At 36.9% G+C, this 18,541-nt stretch overlaps 1 protein-coding gene across 3 annotated transcripts in view; it reads right to left on the reverse strand.

Moving 5' to 3' along the window:
- Positions 1-219: 219 nt before the first annotated feature.
- Tenm1 (teneurin transmembrane protein 1) overlaps positions 220-18,541 on the reverse strand; it is a 556,402-nt gene continuing 538,080 nt past the window's right edge. For all 3 annotated transcript variants that reach the window (XM_027931186.3, XM_027931196.3, XM_027931177.3), the window contains 5 exons: positions 11,109-11,405; positions 5,165-5,552; positions 3,139-4,359; positions 2,420-2,562; positions 220-978 (listed from right to left, as the gene is read on the reverse strand). In XM_027931186.3, coding sequence (XP_027786987.1) covers positions 220-978; positions 2,420-2,562; positions 3,139-4,359; positions 5,165-5,552; positions 11,109-11,405 — 2,808 coding nt within the window. The remainder of the gene's footprint in view (positions 979-2,419; positions 2,563-3,138; positions 4,360-5,164; positions 5,553-11,108; positions 11,406-18,541) is intronic.

Below are 18,541 nucleotides of genomic sequence, written 5' to 3' on the forward strand. Positions count from 1 at the left end.
AATACTGCCACACAAGAACTAAAAATCTCTGTCATTTCTTAAAGAGTTTAAACAAACAATATTAAAATACCATCTTCCGTCACATTGAAAGGCAGTTGGATATGTTTTTCCTCCATATTTACATATACAGAGTTCTGATCTAGAAAACCAATACAATAAACCATTTTATGTTTTAAAAACAGGCAGTCTTTGGTGACGCAAAGGCAGAGGTTTTGTTTGTTACCTCCTGCCTATTTCGCTCTGTCTCATAAAGTGAATATTGTTGGCACTGTCAGAAAGTTCTAAATACTGCTCAACAGACAAAACAAAATACCCATCATAACCTTGTACCCTCCCAGTGCTCAAAAGCTGCTGCTTTTCCCCCTCTGTCCATGCCCGAATTCCCTCTTCCCCTTCCTGTAGCCTTCTCTGTTCCTTAGTCCAGGCCTGAGCCACAGCGCGCTGTCTGGCAATCTCCAACACGTGATTCTTTTCCTCTTCGACAGTTGTCCCATACCGGATGTTGAAGCACAGGGCCCCATGCTGGAGCTGAATATCTGCAAACCGTCTAGTCCTCCCATTCAACACTGAAGTCATCTGAGACACAGTGACATTGACACCATTCTCCAGAATCCTCCTCCCCCCAGTGTTACCAATGAGCACCAGGTCTTCCTCCAGAGACCCAAGCTTAATGAAGTAGTGAGTGTCCCTCCCCTCTATGGTAAAATGTAGGTTTTCCAGATAATGAGCATTATTTAGAATGGCAGCAAGCCGCCTGCTATCTTCATTGGCTACTCCTATAATATCAGCTGTTACTATGCCATCTTTGATGGCAAATTTTATACCTTTTCCAAAGACAGAAGGGACAGCAGCAAACCTGGGTTGCTTCCCTCCTTCAAGGCACCGTCCCTCATTGTACCGGGGAGTCATAGGAAGTTGATCCAAGGAAATGAAATTCCTGAGCTGTTTCTGGAGCTCACACTGAATGCCCAGGATCGTCTGAGAAAGAAAAAGACAGTGCAAATGCAGCCAGGGTTAGATGCCTGCCTTATGCTTGGTGATTGACAAAAGGAAAGGCTGCAAGCTCACTTCCTTCTCTAATTTGTTGGTATGACAAACAAGCCAAGTCTGGAATCTCTTTAACAGAGTCTGGGAAAGGAAAAGATGGACTACCTAGCATTCTTATATCTTGGTCGAGTTTAAGAGTGTTAAGAAAATATGTTCAAACTTGGTATCATAGAATTTCAGAGCTAGAATGCACTTTTTAAGTGGGTCCAGCTCCCCCCAAATGCAAATATTTTACTTTCACCAATTTAATTGATACCGACTAGCTGTTATTACTGCATGCGGAATAATACATTAGACACTGGGAGGTATAAAGAAATGCATAAAGCTTAGTTCCTGCTTTCAACAGCTTATGACCTTATAAACAACTATGGCAAAACAGCAAGACATTCACAGCTCTTTTTATGTGTACTTTCAAAAAACCTTTTCATTTGGGCACTTTAAAAAATGCCAAGAAATAAAGAGAAAAGACTAATGAACCTGCCAGTATCAATTAGGAAGCATCAGCAATTTTCAACATTTTGCTAAAATTTGTTAAGAAGGATTTTTGAACAGTTTGGGATTTAGCTCAGTGGCATAGTGCTTGCCTAGCATGCACAAGGCCCTGGGTTCAATCCTCAGTACTGGGAGGAAAAAAAGAAGGGCTTTTAATTACAAAAAGTATTCACATACTTTATGTATTTACAAAAAGGGATAAGCCTTTAGTACCACCTTAAGCTTTCCTTTCCTTTATAATTTTTTGACTTAAATTTCAAGTCTTTCTACCTAAATTTCAGTTTTATTTTGTTAAAGATTTTTTTTTTTTTGCATACACAGGCATTCCTAGTTTCTTCTTGGTTTTATTTGTACCTCATATTCCCAAAGAAATACCCTGCTGAATCTTGAATGTTTTTAGTATTCCTATTTTTTTTCAGTCTTTATCCCTATAATATTTATTATTTTTGTTTATTGTGTTTATATACTTTTTATTTATCAGAATAATATTATTCTGTTATTCTTATGCTCTTAAGGCACTATCCTTTAAATTATTTCACAGTCAAGTCTGATGTTTTCATGTCTCTTAGTGAACACTTTTCTCTGTACAAAATTCATAATTCCCCTGGCATCCCATTTCAGAATTTTAAAAGTTTAATTCCTTCTTCTTGTTTATCTATTGCAGCAGACATCAAGTAACCTTTTAGTTTTTCATATTTCAAAAGCTCCAATTCCCTGGTCTTTTCCCCATGGAAGCCTCCTCCTAAATCATACAAATTTTAGTGATTATTCAAAAAGACTCAAAAATAAATAAGCAAATATATGTAAATATATTTCCTGGTGGTAGGTATGCTTCTCTCTTTTTTCCCAGCTAAACAGAGATGGTAACACTTTTACTAACCTTTCCAGGATCCCACTCTTGAGTTTTTGTCTGAAGCTGTAGAAGCTCATAGGTTAATTCCAGATTTTCTAATTCTGGTTTGGGAAATCCAGGTAGTACATTGTGTAACTGGAAACCAAATAGCTCCAACCAACTTCCAATATCTGTAAGATACAACATTTGAAAGAAAACAACATTCAAAAAGCTCCTACTTTAAAACCTTTGTTGAAAACTCGAGTCATGCCCTTCCTGTCTTCAATGTATTTAGAAAATGGGAAGATAGGGATAAAACTCCCCCTTGGTATGACTCACTTTAAAACAGATAATTTCTCTACAAGGAAACCTTTTGACTTGTGCAGAATCCCAGAGATAGGCTGTTTAGTGCATTGAAACTCTCAATGTGGTAGTGGCCTAAGACCATATGGACTGTGATATTAGGTATATTTCATGCAACATAATCTTGAATTTTTCTCTTAAGAAATTATTTGCATAAACTTTTAAGAGGGAAACATAGAAACAGAAACAGTTTAAAGGGAAAAAATATACTGGGAAGCAAAAGCATCAGTCTGAAGTTATCTTGCACATTTTGTTCACTCTAGGAAACTAAGGAAGAGAGTGAATGCACAATACCTGTGGGCTAATTGGCAGGAAGAGGAAACATTACAAAGGCATTGAGATTACGTGATAAAGAGCACTGAGTTTTCTCGAGTTTAGCTTAAAGTTTTACACCATTTAAATACCTGTGGTATACTTTGCAACATCTTGAATTTTGCCAACTGGGTAGTTATTTTCAAAGGAGTAGAGGTTGAATGGCTTAGGAAGGAGGTTCAACTGTTTCCATATGTGATGATTAGGCGTGGTCCATCTACCAGCGACAACATCATAATCCCTTTGCCCCAGGTGCACTAATTTGGTAAGGAAATCATAGAGTCCTCCATGAAAACCTATGATGACCTGAAAGTCAGGGTAAGTGTCATGATAGATATCACCGTAAGGCGTGTACAATATCTCTTTTATGACCTGACCTCGACTGCTGAACACAGCTAGTGGGGTACCTGTATTATCACAGGCTACATAATATTCTTCACCACTGCTTAACTCCATGGCAATAAGGTGACCTTGGAGATCATAATACAGAGATGTAATTTCCGAGCTGGTGTGGTTATACAGATGAGTAACTCTTATGGGGTTGGCAAGGTCTGCGTAAAAGAATTGGAGGTGCTGCCCTAGGCTGGACTTACTGGCAACACGTCGCCCAAGCCCATCATAGTAATACTGCACAGTCCAGGCAGAAACCTTGTTGTAGGCTTTCTGCAGCAGACCATTAGAATTATATTCAAATATGTCATTTCCCCTCTGCCTGAGAAAGCCATCCTCATCCATTTTATACTGAATTTCTCCTAATCTGGTGATGCGGTCTCGGAGGTCATATCGGAGAGGAGTGAGACGAGCACTATTCCCATGGCTCAGAAGGTTGATGTTTCCATTCAGATCATAACTATAACGCCACTGGGTTTTGTCATTTACAGAAACAGTTTGAAGCTGTCCATCAGCATCGTATTCATAGAAGTACCTAGTTATATTGGCATCTACTCCCACTCTTATATCACATATTACCATGCGGCCCATATTATCATATTGAATAGTCATCCAGTAGGCAATAGCCTTTAGGATTTCATATTGGACCTCAATGACTTGTCCATTGGCACTGAAGATCTTGGTATGCTTCATCACTGTAGTAGTTATGACCTGATTTAAGTCATAATTAATTACACTGAATTTTCCAAACTGCTCTGTTCTACCAGAGACATCAACATATCGGTACAGATCTATGGGCAAAGGGGTTTCATTGATCACAGCTTGCATGCTGGTGACACGGAAGTTGTTGTAGCTGTAGTCAAATCGTGCATTCACAAGACCTTCTTCACTGAATCTGAAAATCTGGCGCCCAATAAGAGGCCCTATAGGAATAAAAATAATGAGAAAAAAGCTGGTGATAAATGTAGAACAATCAGGAAGGTCTAGTATTACTCAGTACTGACAATTGTATATTCAAAATGAAATAGTATAGACTGACCTCTGATGTCTGAGGCCTGAGCATATCATATCATATATATTCTTATGTGGTGATATCCATATATGGGAAAAATACTGTATAGCATAGTTATAGAATAATTTAATTATAAAAACTACAGAAGTAACTACATCCAGGAGACTGGGTGGTGAAACTGGTGTCATGACTATGCATTCTTGCTATAATCTCTGCGATGAATGCTTACATTTCATTTAACTTTTGCTACAAAATCAGAGGGTGAGGTTTCCCAATGTCCACATCAAAGTAAGTGGATTTGGGCATGTTATAAACCCAAAGGATGAAATACATTAGAAAGTTGTGACTTCTGCCATCAACTGAAGCTTACAGAGGTTACACAGGGCTTGAGCTAGTTTCACAGAGATTCATATCTTGCAGCTGCACCTTTGGGAAGATTTGGTGGTGAGAAGGAATAGGTATACGGTTAGACTAAACACTTAGATCTCAACTTTCTTGAGAGCTGAGAGAAAGAAAGAGAAATGTACTACATGTTTGTAAGGAATCTGCTTTAAGGCAAACTATAACATATTTTAATTTTGAATGAAAGATAATTTGAAAAGTAAAGCAAATTTGTTGAATTGAATGTGCATAGGTTAACACTTCTATTTCCAAATGTGGTCAGCTGTAATTGTATAAAATACTGACATACACATCACCGCCCTTTCATAACAAACCTGTTTGCCTATATCTGATTGTGCAGATGAATCCATCGTGCATCAGGTGTATTGTCTTGATCACTCCAGAAGACTCTTCATATGTTAATGTAACCTGAGTCGTATCATAGAGAATCTCAGATAGCCTTGCTTGCTTGGTGTACTTGTATAAAACTCTGCGCCCTGTCCCCAGATGTAGAGTCTGTAGTAATCTGCCATCTCGACTATAGTCTTGGATGAAAGAAGTGCTGCTGTCTGGTGGGGTGTAGATGTTCCGGTAGTACCCCACTGAAAGCATGGTTTGTAAGCTGTGGCGCACCATACTAGGCATGGTGACTGACAGCAGACAATCTGATTGGTCATACTCAAAGATGTAACGCCGCTGGCTATGTAAGAGAAGCATGACAGACTGAAAAGAGACAAAAGCAAAATAGCATAATATGTACCATTAAAGTTGAGGAGATTAAAGAAAATATACATTCATCCATTCAACACAAATTTATTAAGCATCTGCTATGTGCCAGGCACTGTAGATGGTAGACTCTAGCAGATGCAGTAGAGCACAATAATGGTTCCCACCCTCAGGTAACTTACAGTTTAATGGAGGCTAAAGACAAGTAACCAAGCAAAATAGAGTGTGAAACATGTTATGACAAGGAAAGTATTGAGTACTTATGGGAGGTAGAGGAGCAACAGTTAGCCCAGACTTAAGGGGCCAGAGAAAGCTTCCTGGAAAAAGGAACATTTAAATGAGGACTTAAAGGATGACTAGAGGTTGGCCAGGTAAAGGCAGAGAGGGGTTTGGGAAGTAAGGAGAGATTACTCCAGTTAAAGGATACAATATTGTGAAGGTCTAAATATAGAAGAGAACACAGAGAGTAATTTTGTGTGGTCAAAGCATGGGTGTGTGGGGGTCGAGGTGATGAATGGCAAGAGGTGAGTACAGATGGGTCTACATCACATTGGGCTTTTTAAGCCATGCAAAGAGGTTTGGACTTAAGCATATCAGCAACCAGGAACCATTGAGAGGTTTCAAGCAAGCTGAAGGATGAGTGCTTGCAGAGCTGGAAGAAATAGCCAAGTTGGTATTTTAGAAAGGTCATTGTTGCTTCAACGTGGAGATGAATTGGAGGGAGGTAAATAGAGGTTAGGGGATGTCAAATATTAACTTATAGTCACCAAAAAGTATTGATTTCATGTAGTAGATGTTTTCCTGAAAAGTTACACACTGAATATTACTTTTGTTTTACAATTCATGTTTCAACTAGTCATGATTGAGTATTTTGTATTAAAAGTAAAGAATTCTCTGGTTATGCAATCCCTCTTCCCCAAACTGATTTGTATTTCAGGAACAAGCATTTGTTGAGGTATAGTGCCTTGCATGTAATAGGTGTTTCATAAATATTGGTTGATCTCATTTTAATTTAAAATATAGACATGAAAAAGCACTGTTTTAGGGAGGACTTTAATTCACTAGCATTGAAATCTCATCTTTTAATAAATATTTCTGTTATAGCTCCTTAAGGGAGCTTTACCCTCCCCTCTTGAGGACCACCTTATCAAGCAAAAGAATTTAGTCGAGATTTATTTTCTGAACTTTGTGTTATGAAAATAAGTAGTTTTCATTTTCTAGATATAAATTACATAAATATTTATAAAGGTGAAGTATATAAACATATAATGTACATTTGCATCTTCTAAATATGAAATTATATTCTAATACTGAATGTGCTTTTTGAAACTACATATCCTTCCTATCCTTTGAGAATTATTGATTTTGAGTTGCATGTCAGTACCATGAAGCAAAAGTCAGTGGTGATTTGCTTGTTCATTCAGTCTTTCTTTCCCACCAATACTATGCCTGGGGATCCAGGGGTAAGGGCAGAAATCTTGTCAGCTTGTTATCTGTTGACAACCTGTAGCTCTCCACAGCCTGTATTTCCACCATTGTGACCTCTGAAAAACCTCCTGAACAAAAGGTAGGAGACCTGGAAATCCTGTATGGGCCTTGAGGACAGGAAGGCAGAACTGCTTCCCTTGATCAAGGTGGAACTTAGTAAAACCAGCAGGGATTTTTTTTCCCCTATGAATGGAGCGGCATGTGGCAGGGGATGGGGGCAGAGGGGCCTTATACAGGAATTGGTGGAAAATGCCTTTAGATTATTTTTATGCTGAAAGTCATAATTCCAAGCTCCTCTGCACTCTCTTCTGTCAATTTGCCTTGGACAAATGACGTCTGTCACCTGTGATGCTGGCCAGGGACAACCACCATATGGCCTCTTCATATTATCTAGTATCAGCCTGCTTGGGCCATGCCTTTTCCAGTAGCTGTACCAACCTTGCCAAAAATTTATAGCACATCATTATTGTATTCTCTCCTCTGTTCTCACTCTCCAGCATGCAGTAAAACACTGCCTGAACCCTGTTCCTAGGTGGTGCTGATGTTGAACTGTCTCAAAAGCTCTCTAGTCTATTTTAAAGCTTCCTGCCAATGGCAAGAATGTGGATGACGTGATTAGCAATCTCGTGAATGTAACTGTCGTGTTACCAGAATACCATTTAGTTCTTATTTGGCTGCTTTTTCACTTTGGACATTATTATCAGTTTGTTCAAAAACAATGCTTATGAATCTATCCAATGTCCACAGTGCTGTTGCAGGATAAAAGGCCATTTTTTATTAGTTCAAATAATAGAGTGGGAGGCTTTTATTCCTTTAATTGATTGTTATATCCTAAAAAGAGATCCTTGTAAAGAAAAAAAAAATAAAGAACAATCAGGGTCGTATACTTATTTGAACAAAACTAGAAATGAGAGCAGAAATTTGAAAAGTTAAAGCACTTGAATGACCACCAGATGGCAGTGTGGGGCCATCTGGAAGCTCAAGCCAAAGACTGCGTTTTGTCCCTATAGGCAGGCAGCCTTTGAAAACGTCAGTTCCAAAGAGGCAATTCTGTATAAATGTGTAAGACTAAAGCACCTTATTAAATGATTATAAAATTTATTTAAATACATTTAAAAAATGAAGCTCATAAGAATGATTTTGGGAAACTGAAAGATTTACATTTACAGTAATACAAAATTTTAGCTCCACAAGTCTTCCAAAATATAATTAACTCAGAGAAGTGTCATAAATCAAGACAGAGAATTAATGACTACATAGAGAAAATTTAAGAAACAATAATTGATTTTTTAATAGAGGAGAGATCATTTAAGCAACTGCAGCCATTACCCAAATAATTATTTTTCTCCTAATAGCTACAAACCATTGTGCACAAAAACGATATGTATAACTTTGACTTACTCTGGAGGAAGTCAAACTAGTTTTACAAAATTTTCTGCATGTTAAGGTTAACAGTCTGCTGCTTCTTTTTAAATATATAATGGCAAAATTATGGAAAGCAAATTTGCAGAGGTGATGCCAGAAATATTTTGGGGTGAAAAAGAGAATTACATTTTAAAGTTTTGGGATTCTTATTTTAAAATATACCACAAAGATAAGCCTCTTTGTCCCTTCTCTAACCCTGTCTTGATGAAAGGATGTGTCAGCAAAGGCCATGTTAAACAAAGAACCAGAAAGAATACAAGGAGTCTCAAAGCCTCATCAAATCACTGAAAAAATTACATGTAAACTGAATTTTAGTAAATTCAATGTCCTTTCCTTTTCTCCTTGAATCACACTTTAAAAGATGCTTTAATTTCTTTCCTTCTTTCTTTTCTACCTCTCTCCCTTTCTCCCCTACCCCCAAGTGACAATGAATGCTTACTAACATTTAAATTCTCTAGTTTGGTACTTTATGTTATTTCATTTAATCACCATATCAATCCAGTGAATTAGTTATTATCACTAGTAATAGCAGTATTGATAAAACTAGTTTTATGATGAATTACTTTTGGAAAGTAAGGAAATATTCCATAATTATGTGTTTTATAGATTGTAAGTTTTGCATAATAGGATTGCTTAAATAAGGGGCTGCCCTTTTAATTAGAGAACAAGTTAAACAGGAAATAAAGAAAGGGACAAAAGTCAAATAAAAGGCCAAATGATTTGGCTTATCTCACTGGTCAGTAAATTAGTTTTTGGAAGTCACTAGGGTTTTTCTTGATACATTATTCTAGGTCAATAAGGTCTTATTTCTATCCACTGGAAACACTGACAATTTCACAAAGCTTTTTGTTTGGTGTTTTTAAAAAATAATTATTGCTCACTAAGTTTCTAGAGCAAAGAGAACTCATGTGAAGTTTGCTTCAAAAGATTCTTTGCTCAAGCAAATTTGATGAAATAATCAGCTAATTTAGAAAAGAGAAATAGTAAGATCCCTTCATTGGTGTTTGAGAAGACTGCATGCAGAGCAGAAGCTTCAATTTTCAATAGGCTCTTTTGTCATTGTAAAGACAGCCTAAAGGGAAAGTCTTAGGAGAGCTGAGATGTGACTGTCTGTAGGCAATTAGCTCTGTTGGTAACACTTTGGTGCTATTGAGGTTTGGGTTAAGAGTTCAAACCTGCATATGCTCCTAAGGAGTGTTGGCTTTTTCACTAGTCACATGGAGGACCTGTGTAAAGATCATTCCTGGAAGACTAGGTCATGCCAATATTATGTTAATGGTCAGAGGCATCTTTTTTTTTTAAATGAAGGTTCATCAATACATGTCTTAAGAAGTATTTTGCCTATGTGTACATACCACCAAATATTTGGGTTCAATTACTGTTTTAACAAGTTTGACACTTTGTAGAACTAAGTCTAGGTGATTTGCCAGTAATTATTGTTATAGAAATTTTTTTAAAAAATGAAAGTCTTGCTTTATAAGATTCAAATTTTCCCAGTGCAGATGATGGATTATAAATTTCATCAGAAGAAAAGGACACAGGGTTGATAGAGCAAAGGACTCCCTTCTTTTATTCTGGCTCCCAAGTGAACTCTGCTTAGATTATCTCCTGGGCATTTCCAGCTTGATAAATTCCTCAGTAACACACTCTGGGAAGTAGTAAGGAGTTTTATGATACAGAGCAACTGACATTATTGTTATTATTATTACTTTGATGGGTGTATCAGAAAAGCCTGGCATCATTGTGCACAAACAGTGACATTTTGCTATGTGAGATATGAGCTTATATCTATGAACTTCTATAAGTTCCATGCACTGATTTCCCTTGAATCCTCAAGGGAAGATATTTTAAAATTTTCCCAGAAAATAATTCAGGACTAACTAATTCAGTTGAGTGGGTGAATCTGAGAAAGAAGAAGCACTGGCCTAGGAGATGGGAAATGAAAAACGGCAGAGAGAAGTCCATTGTTCTCATTGTCCTCCGGTACTGATCTGACCAGAAACCATTTTGCTGTTATAGGGGACTGATGATTGCAAATGGCTCCTATAGTAGGATTAAAATCCTTTTCTCTTTTTCCAGACACAAGTCACAAGCTCCCATTATGGATGCTACTGGGGACTTAGTCTACACAAAAGACTATTACCAATGAGGCCTCCCTGCCACCATTCCCTCAGGCTGATTATTTTTGAAAATTAGTCCTCAAATGTATAGAACTAAAGTTTCATTGACTTTGCTAACAAAATTAGAATTCCTTATCTGCTGGGTAAGTGGCCCTTTACCAGAGCTGAGATACATTAACACACAGTTTTATAATTTTCTAGCCATTTTCCCTCAGTATGAGCTTTCATAATAATAAAGATACCTTTTCAAGAGCATGAACAAATATGCTCAAATGAGGAAAAAGCTAAGCCATTATCCCGACTTCAGTTTGAAACAGTACTTGGTAGAGGATGGGACTAGGGAAAGATTTCAGCTGAAAAATAGCTTATCCTCATAGGCTCACCATTTTTTGTTGTTATTTCTACAGAACAGCTAAAACAGATTTTTCTCTACAGGCCCTCACCAAGGTGGGTAATTAGGGCTGCTATCAATATTCTCATTCAGGAGTCTTGAAACTAGTTTTATCCCCTACATACTTACCTTTTCTAAATAGGTATAGCTCCAAATTTTACCATCAGCCCAAGTTCTTGAAATTATTTTTCCACTCTGGTCATATTCCATTTTTTCATTCCATGTCCCTCTTTGAATAAATGTAACCAATCCTGAAGGTGAATATGTGATGTTTACTTCATTATATCTGCTTACAGGAGACCAAAGAATAGGTCGCCCAGTCTGGTCATAAAGAATTCGAAGGGTGAATTTTCGATGGTCATCATAGATTTTTCCAGTACGGGTAATATGATCAAAATCTATGGAGAGCAGGTTTCTGTTATGAGCCTACAAAAAAAGAGATATGAAGTAACATTTTAAGCACTGCTTTGATTCCTAATTTACTGTTTTCACAATCCTGAAGCTTTTTCTGATTCTCCAACGATCAGTCTCTCTTCACCTCTGAAACCTTATGGCTTCACATTCCCCAGATGTCAGTTATCTTTATTTCCTCACAGTGTGTACAGTCTTGGAGGGCCAACACTATGTCTGAACTCCTGGGATAGTTCTTGGTGTACTCTCCACATTTGATATTTGGTTGTTGTTTTTTCTGCAGCTCAAGCTTCAAGTGAACTACCACAATTTTTAATAATTATGTGACATTATTTTGTGTGAGTCAGGTACCTACTCAGGAGTAGGGGTTCCTGATTTGCTTTTCCCCTTTTTCAATTCAAGAGGCTAGAACATAAAGTGGTAAATTATTTATGCAATTAGAAATCAGAAAAAAAAGGAATACAGTGAATCCTAATTTATACAGAGATTATCTTCTTTGACTTCCTTGTACACCTGGGAATAGTGAACTTCACATCTGTCACAGGGGAACTCAGATTCTCTAGGGATGGAACCCCACCCAACAATATTTCTATTGAAGCTGTTAAGTAAACCTGGTAGGTACCCTGACATTTGCAAGGGTGGTACAACTGACTGGTTAAATTTGGATTCCAAGTTAAGCAACTTAGTACAACCACTTTGGAAAGCAGCCTGGAGATCCCTCAAAATACTAGAAATGGAACCACTATATGACTCAGCTATCCCACTCCTTGGTATGTACTCAAAATAACTAAAATTAGCATAGTATAGTGATAAAGGGCACATCAATGTTTATAGCAGCACAATCCACAAGAGCCAAGTTATGGAACCAGGCTACATGCTCATCAATAGACAAAGAAAGGTGGTATATATACACAATGGAGTTATACTCAGTCATGAAGAATTAAATTATGTCTTTTCCTAGTAAATGGATGGAACTGGAGTACATCTTGCTAAGTAAAATAAGTCAGACTCAGAAAGTAAAATGTCAAGTGTTTTTTTTTTTTCTCATACACAGAAGCTAGAGAAAATAAAAATAAAAATGGGATCTCATGAAAACAGAAGGGAGATCAGTAGAGTAGAAGCAGGGAACCAACGGGAGGAAAGATGGGAGGGAAAGGGGACAAACTGGGGAATGAAATTGGCCAAATTATGTTTTGTGCATCCACGAATATATTACAATGCATTCCAATTTTATATATAACTAAAATGCATCAATTATAATAATAAATACATAGAAGGAAGATCAATGGAGTAGGGGAAAAATATCATGGGGAAGGAGGAGGGAAGGGAAGGGGATTATATGAGGATCGAAATGAGAAACACTATGTTATATGCAAAATGAACCCCAATCATATATATAATTATAATGCACTAACAAATCAACAAAAACAATTCATTGTTTGCTTTGATTCTGATCTTAGTCTTCTACTGCATGCTAGTATTCTATCTGGTTATCTCAAACCTGGCAGTTGATCGGGAGTGAGGCTGATTCAAGGAACCTCAAGTTAGAGTCTATGAAAGACAGCACTCAGTGGCACCTGTGATGAAATTCCGCTAGGTCTACATGAGATGACCAAGTAACTAAATAACTTGGTTAAAAAAAAAACATTAAAACTCAGCAAAAAGACTTTTAATGAAGTCTCAAAGCAACCTGACAAATGATCTATTTTTTTTCCATTTTTCAGCTAGTCATGTTAGTGTTTGGTAATTCTACCAGTACCTTCTGCTATAGCTAGCTGATTGTAGCACAACCATTTAGAAAATACAATACTCAAACAGTTATTTTGTCTTTCAGAAAAATGTTGCTGTTCTCTTTGTGCTTTTATTGGTGCATTATAATTATACACAACAGTGAGATTCATTGTTATGTGTTCGTATATTCAAATAACATAGTTTGTTCCATTTAATTCCCTAGTACTTCCCCTATCCCTCTCCTCCTCCTTCCCTTGGTCCCCTTTTTCTACTTTAATGGTTTTCCTCCTTTTTTAAAATATTGGTGTTTTATAATTATACAGAAAAGTTCTTGGGCATAAAGAAGAATGAAATTATGTCATTATCTGGTAAGTGGATAGAACTGGAGAATATCATGCTATGTGAAAAAAGTTGCTCTTCTTGATTTTAGTCATTAAGAGAGTTTAGTACCTGCTGGTCAGTGTGCTGAAGAAGGCTCTATGGAAAGACATCTCTGAAGGAGGGGTAGGTAGGAGGCTAAGGGAGGGCTTCTAAAATCAATTCAATTCATTTTATTTTAGTTTCATTAATTTTTACTTTTAGTGCTTTTTTGTTTTATCATAACTTTTTATTTTGCAACAATCTGACTTATAAACAGTTGTGAAATAGTAGAGTCACCATGTACCCTTCACACAGTTTGAAGGAACACCTTTTGATTTGAGTGGAGGGAAGTCAAGCATATTTGGCAGAAACAAAGCCAAGAATAAAAAAAAAAGGAGAGACTTTGAGAAGTGTAAGTAATGGTTAATGGAGTCAGGAGATAGTTGATGAGCTGCCAGTTATATGAATGTACCCATCATTCCTTCTCTCAGGGCTTTAGTTTTCCTATATGTTAAATGGGAATGATATTACCACTTTATGTCACATAATTGTGTCAAGATATAAGTGAATCACACAGGTTCTTGGTAAACTGTGAAATATCATTACTAATTGTTATTTTTAAAATATGTAATGATTACTTTTCTCATTTTATTACAGCTTGTGAATAGGCCCATGTGTCACATATCCATGATTTAAGCTCAGTTTATTAGATTTATATCTGTGGGAACTGTCAGCACAATCCTAAATAGAATGTTAAATTTCTGGTTAATGAGGTAGGAGTTGGGGGGGAACCTGTGCTAGGGTTTCACTATATTAATTATAGTCAGACTAAACTGATCCACTAGCTAGTCAACTAAACTTAATGTTAATTTTTAACATTTGTGGTCAAGAATTCCTTTACATATCTGAAAGGTATACACTGTGTCCTTGGAAAAATTCACATAAGCACATTCATGAATATTTTTGATATCATCTTACACCAACTCCACAAACCATGTCTATTTCAACTAAAGTAGGGACTCTGATGTCTCTCACAGAGCAAAATTTTACAGTAGAGATGCCTGCTTCACAGTCCCTTGCCACAAAAGCATCAGTTTCCGCAACATTAGCTGTCAGAATGTTCTTATTAATCAATCATTAATTGGATCATCCAGAAACATTCTTATTACCACTAATATGGTATCATCACCAAACACTGCGAATGAATCATCAAATGCATTGAAAAGAAAATCTGAAGATGATGATGATGATGATGATGAAGATAATGATGATGGCTATGGTAATTTGTAATCTAGCCTCAATGCAATCTCACCTTCCAATGAGAATTATTGTTAATACTGGGCTGCATTTCATTCCATTTATCTTACTTTTTTGCATAATCTTTGTCCAGACATTTAAAATACACGACTAGGGCTATACTAAAAGTTTTGTGCCTTATTTTTTTCAGCCAATATTTTAACTTTAGCATTTTTTATGTTATCAAGTAAAATATGACTTTTAATGGCTGCATAATATTTTATAATATAATAAACATTTATATATTCATGTTACCACAATTGGAAATTAGAGTTCCTGTTTTTTAAAATTTGCATTAATTTTATTACTAGTGAGATTGAGTCCCTTTATTGGCCATATACATGTCTTCCATGAATTGTCTGCTCATGACATTTGCCCATTACTCCATAGGGTTGTGCCCCAGTTTTTTTTTTCTAGTTTTGAACTTCTGCAAAATAAGCACCTATCAAATGTTAAATGCCATGAATTCCATCTAAAGATTAGGGGTAAGATACTCAAATTATTTGAGGAAAGTGCTGTTAGTCTTAGGGGTAGATTTAATTCAGTAAATAGAGCCTCAGATCAGGAATCATGACTATTTAAACCATCTGGAGCAAATGCATGCAGTGTCATAAATACATAGACTGCATAAATATATAGTAACCTGCTGTGATCACCTAAAAGGTGATAGAGAAGCACATATTTCCTGTCTTTTGATACGCAGCACTTGGAAGCCTTTAGGAAACCAGGTGTTCTTTCTTCAACTACCTTTCCTGTGGTTTTATAGCCACATATCTCCAACTGTAATGCCGTTCATTTACAATAGCTGTAAAATATCCATGTACTCCTGGAGACGGTTGTAACTGTTACAATTTATGTTATAATGATAGTTAAAGAGCCAAAGTAACAAGTGATTTCCAGTTCAACTAAATTTGTGGTTTTATTTGTCTGATAGATTAAGTTTACTACTCAAGAACACATTTCTTAATAAAGTCATTACTGCTACACAAGCAGGGATCACTGTTGAAAATCCACTAGAATGCAAGCAGAGGAAGACAGTGTGATGTTCTTTTTCTGCTTGTCAGGACTTCTGCAACCATGATCCTCTGTTTCTAGATAATGCACCCTGATATTCGGATGCTGCTGAAACACTAGTTTCAAAGTCAGGTTTGGAAGTTAATGTAAAATTCAACAAGAGTTGAAAGGGGATGAGGGGATCAAAGATGCCACAGGCTCCCAGCCACCCCCTGCCAAGTCTCCTGTGGAAATCTTGTGTGAGAAGCCTGGGAAGGTGAATGCTTTTCTCGGGTGAGCCCTCCCAACCTCCCTCTGGAGTGCTTATGTGCTACTAGCCTCCACGGCAGCAATCAGAACTGGGCTGACTGCTGCTGACTTCTGGCATCGTGGGCAACGCTGGGAAAGCTTCATATTCATGTATGTGCTCACTTTTCTGAAAGACAATAGCCCTTGACCTAAGCATAGGTGAACAAGCCTTATCTTCACTCTTTCTCCAAACATTCTACATCAATCCTTCCCTGTAAAAAGCTGGGAGTGGGGAGAGAGGTGGGGGTGGGGAGGAGAAGGGGAAGGATTAAAATTAGGCAACAGCCCAAGTTACAAGGCTCTCTTCAGACTGCTACATGTTGAGCATGATCTCTGAGTTTGGCAACTGATGAGCTGTTATGTTGTGGTAAGAAAGCTGGACGGTACTTTTTTTTTTTTTTTTAAACAGGGGAATATGTTTCTATGCTGCAGTTTTTCCTTTGGTTTCCCTTAAAATTTTTTAATCAGCTATACTAAGGAGAAGAAGGGTTTGATTTTTGTATTTGCATCAAAGAGGAAAGAGGAAAGAGGAAAGAATGTGTTCTGGAAAACTCTGCATAGCACTGACAGCAGAAGCAAAAGTGCCTGTGAAGGGTGAGTAGAGGAAAGCTCCAAAGCATGTATTCTTTGCTTCCTATTCCTTCTCTTTTTAGGATTTTGTGTTCTAATGGCTCCAGAGAAAGCTCCTCAACTCTTCTAGTTTGAGACTCATTTGGTTAGTTGAATTGAATATACTACTTGTAACATTTTATTAGGTGGTTTTAGATCATATATTTGGTTGATATATAGGCAATTGCTGTTTTGGCCTTCACAAAGGGAAATTCACCATGCTTCAGTCCAACACACACACACACACACACACACACAGAGAGAGAGAGAGAGAGAGAGAGAGAGAGAGAGAGAGAGAGAGAGAGAGAATTCTGAACTATAAGCATGGCAGCTGATTTTCTTTCCTTTATAAAAGGAAAAGGCTGATTTTCAAGGACACTGTCTAACATTTGCTCACAACACAACTGAGTTACCTGTCTAAATTTTTGCTGAAGAAGTCAGAAAGTGAATAAGTGAGATGGACTAAATAGCCACATCAGAATTTGGAAGATGCATTGCATTTAATTTTCATGAAGTTATACAAATGGATAGAAAAGTCACAGCTGATTTTAAAGTAGCAGGCTTTATTCCCACTAGTTTTAAGGTGATTAGTACTGGATTTAAAAATTAATTAGTACATTAATTCCACAGATTTTATTTTTTATTGATATCTTTTGTTTGACAATCAAAATCTTAGTTAGGCCTGCTTTTATTTCACAGAGGTGCCTACAAATGCACAAAGCATATATTCAGTGTTAGTTAATCAGCCTCTAATATTTTACTTGAAATTTCCCTTTTCTTTCTTTTTTTTTTCCTATATTACTCTCAAAATACTTCCCCACCTTGCCAGCCCACAAAATCTTAGTGCTAAAAGGGATCTTAGTTGGCTCAAAGTTATTGGTCCAGACTGCCTGGGTTTCACTCTTGTAATCACCACAAGTAAACTGTGTGACCTCTCTGTGCTTCAGTTTCTTCATCTGTTAAATGGGAATGGTAATTTAAAGACCCATTTAATAAATTGCTGAGTAGTAAATGAGTTACCACCACCAATACAAAGAAGGAATATCTGAAGGAATGTTAGTTGCTGTTATAAGAGACTGTACAATCCATACCTCTCATTTTATAGATGGGAAAATGACAAAATTATGGGCATGCCAGTTCTTTCTCAAATACATGCCCATTCTTCTCACCTGAATTTGATAAGATCATTGAACTAGGACACTTTTTTGCACTATATCAATTTTCTCTTATTTAAATAGTTTACTATTGATTAATTCACCTGTGTAACCATAAACACATTTAAAAATTATATCAAATATTAATGCTTACATATAGGTGAAACTGTATGTGAAATAATTCTTTCTAGTTACATTAGAAGGGTTCACCCAAGATTAAAATAATAGTACTTTTTATGATTTGAAGTTCCCCCAAAATCCCCTGACCCAAAACCAAAATATTGCTTAGTAGTTTTGATGCCTGAAATCTTTTGTCTCCAGATGACCCATTAAGGCTAGAAGTACTGTTATTTGGGACTGAAAATTACAGATGCATTTTTAAAATGTATTAATCTATCCCTAAGCAGATCCTAATATAAATTATCACAAAACAAGTGCCTTCACTAAGCTTGAAGAGAGAGAAGTTATAATAGTAGGAAGTGAGAACTCCAGCTTGGAGAACCCTGTAGCTGAGCATCCTGTCGGCAAAGGTGATCTCTGAGAACCAAAGAAGAAGCTAGAACCCTCTTAGCTACCTCCCAATTCCCCATCATTTTTCAGTATGGGACCCTGTGTTTCAACTGGGCTTATTTTCCCTTTCAGAGCTCAGCTTATATATGAACATTCACATGTGCATTTAAATAGTAACCTGTGTTGGGC

Source organism: Marmota flaviventris, chromosome X (assembly GCF_047511675.1).
Source record: "Marmota flaviventris isolate mMarFla1 chromosome X, mMarFla1.hap1, whole genome shotgun sequence".
NCBI lineage: Eukaryota > Metazoa > Chordata > Mammalia > Rodentia > Sciuridae > Marmota > Marmota flaviventris.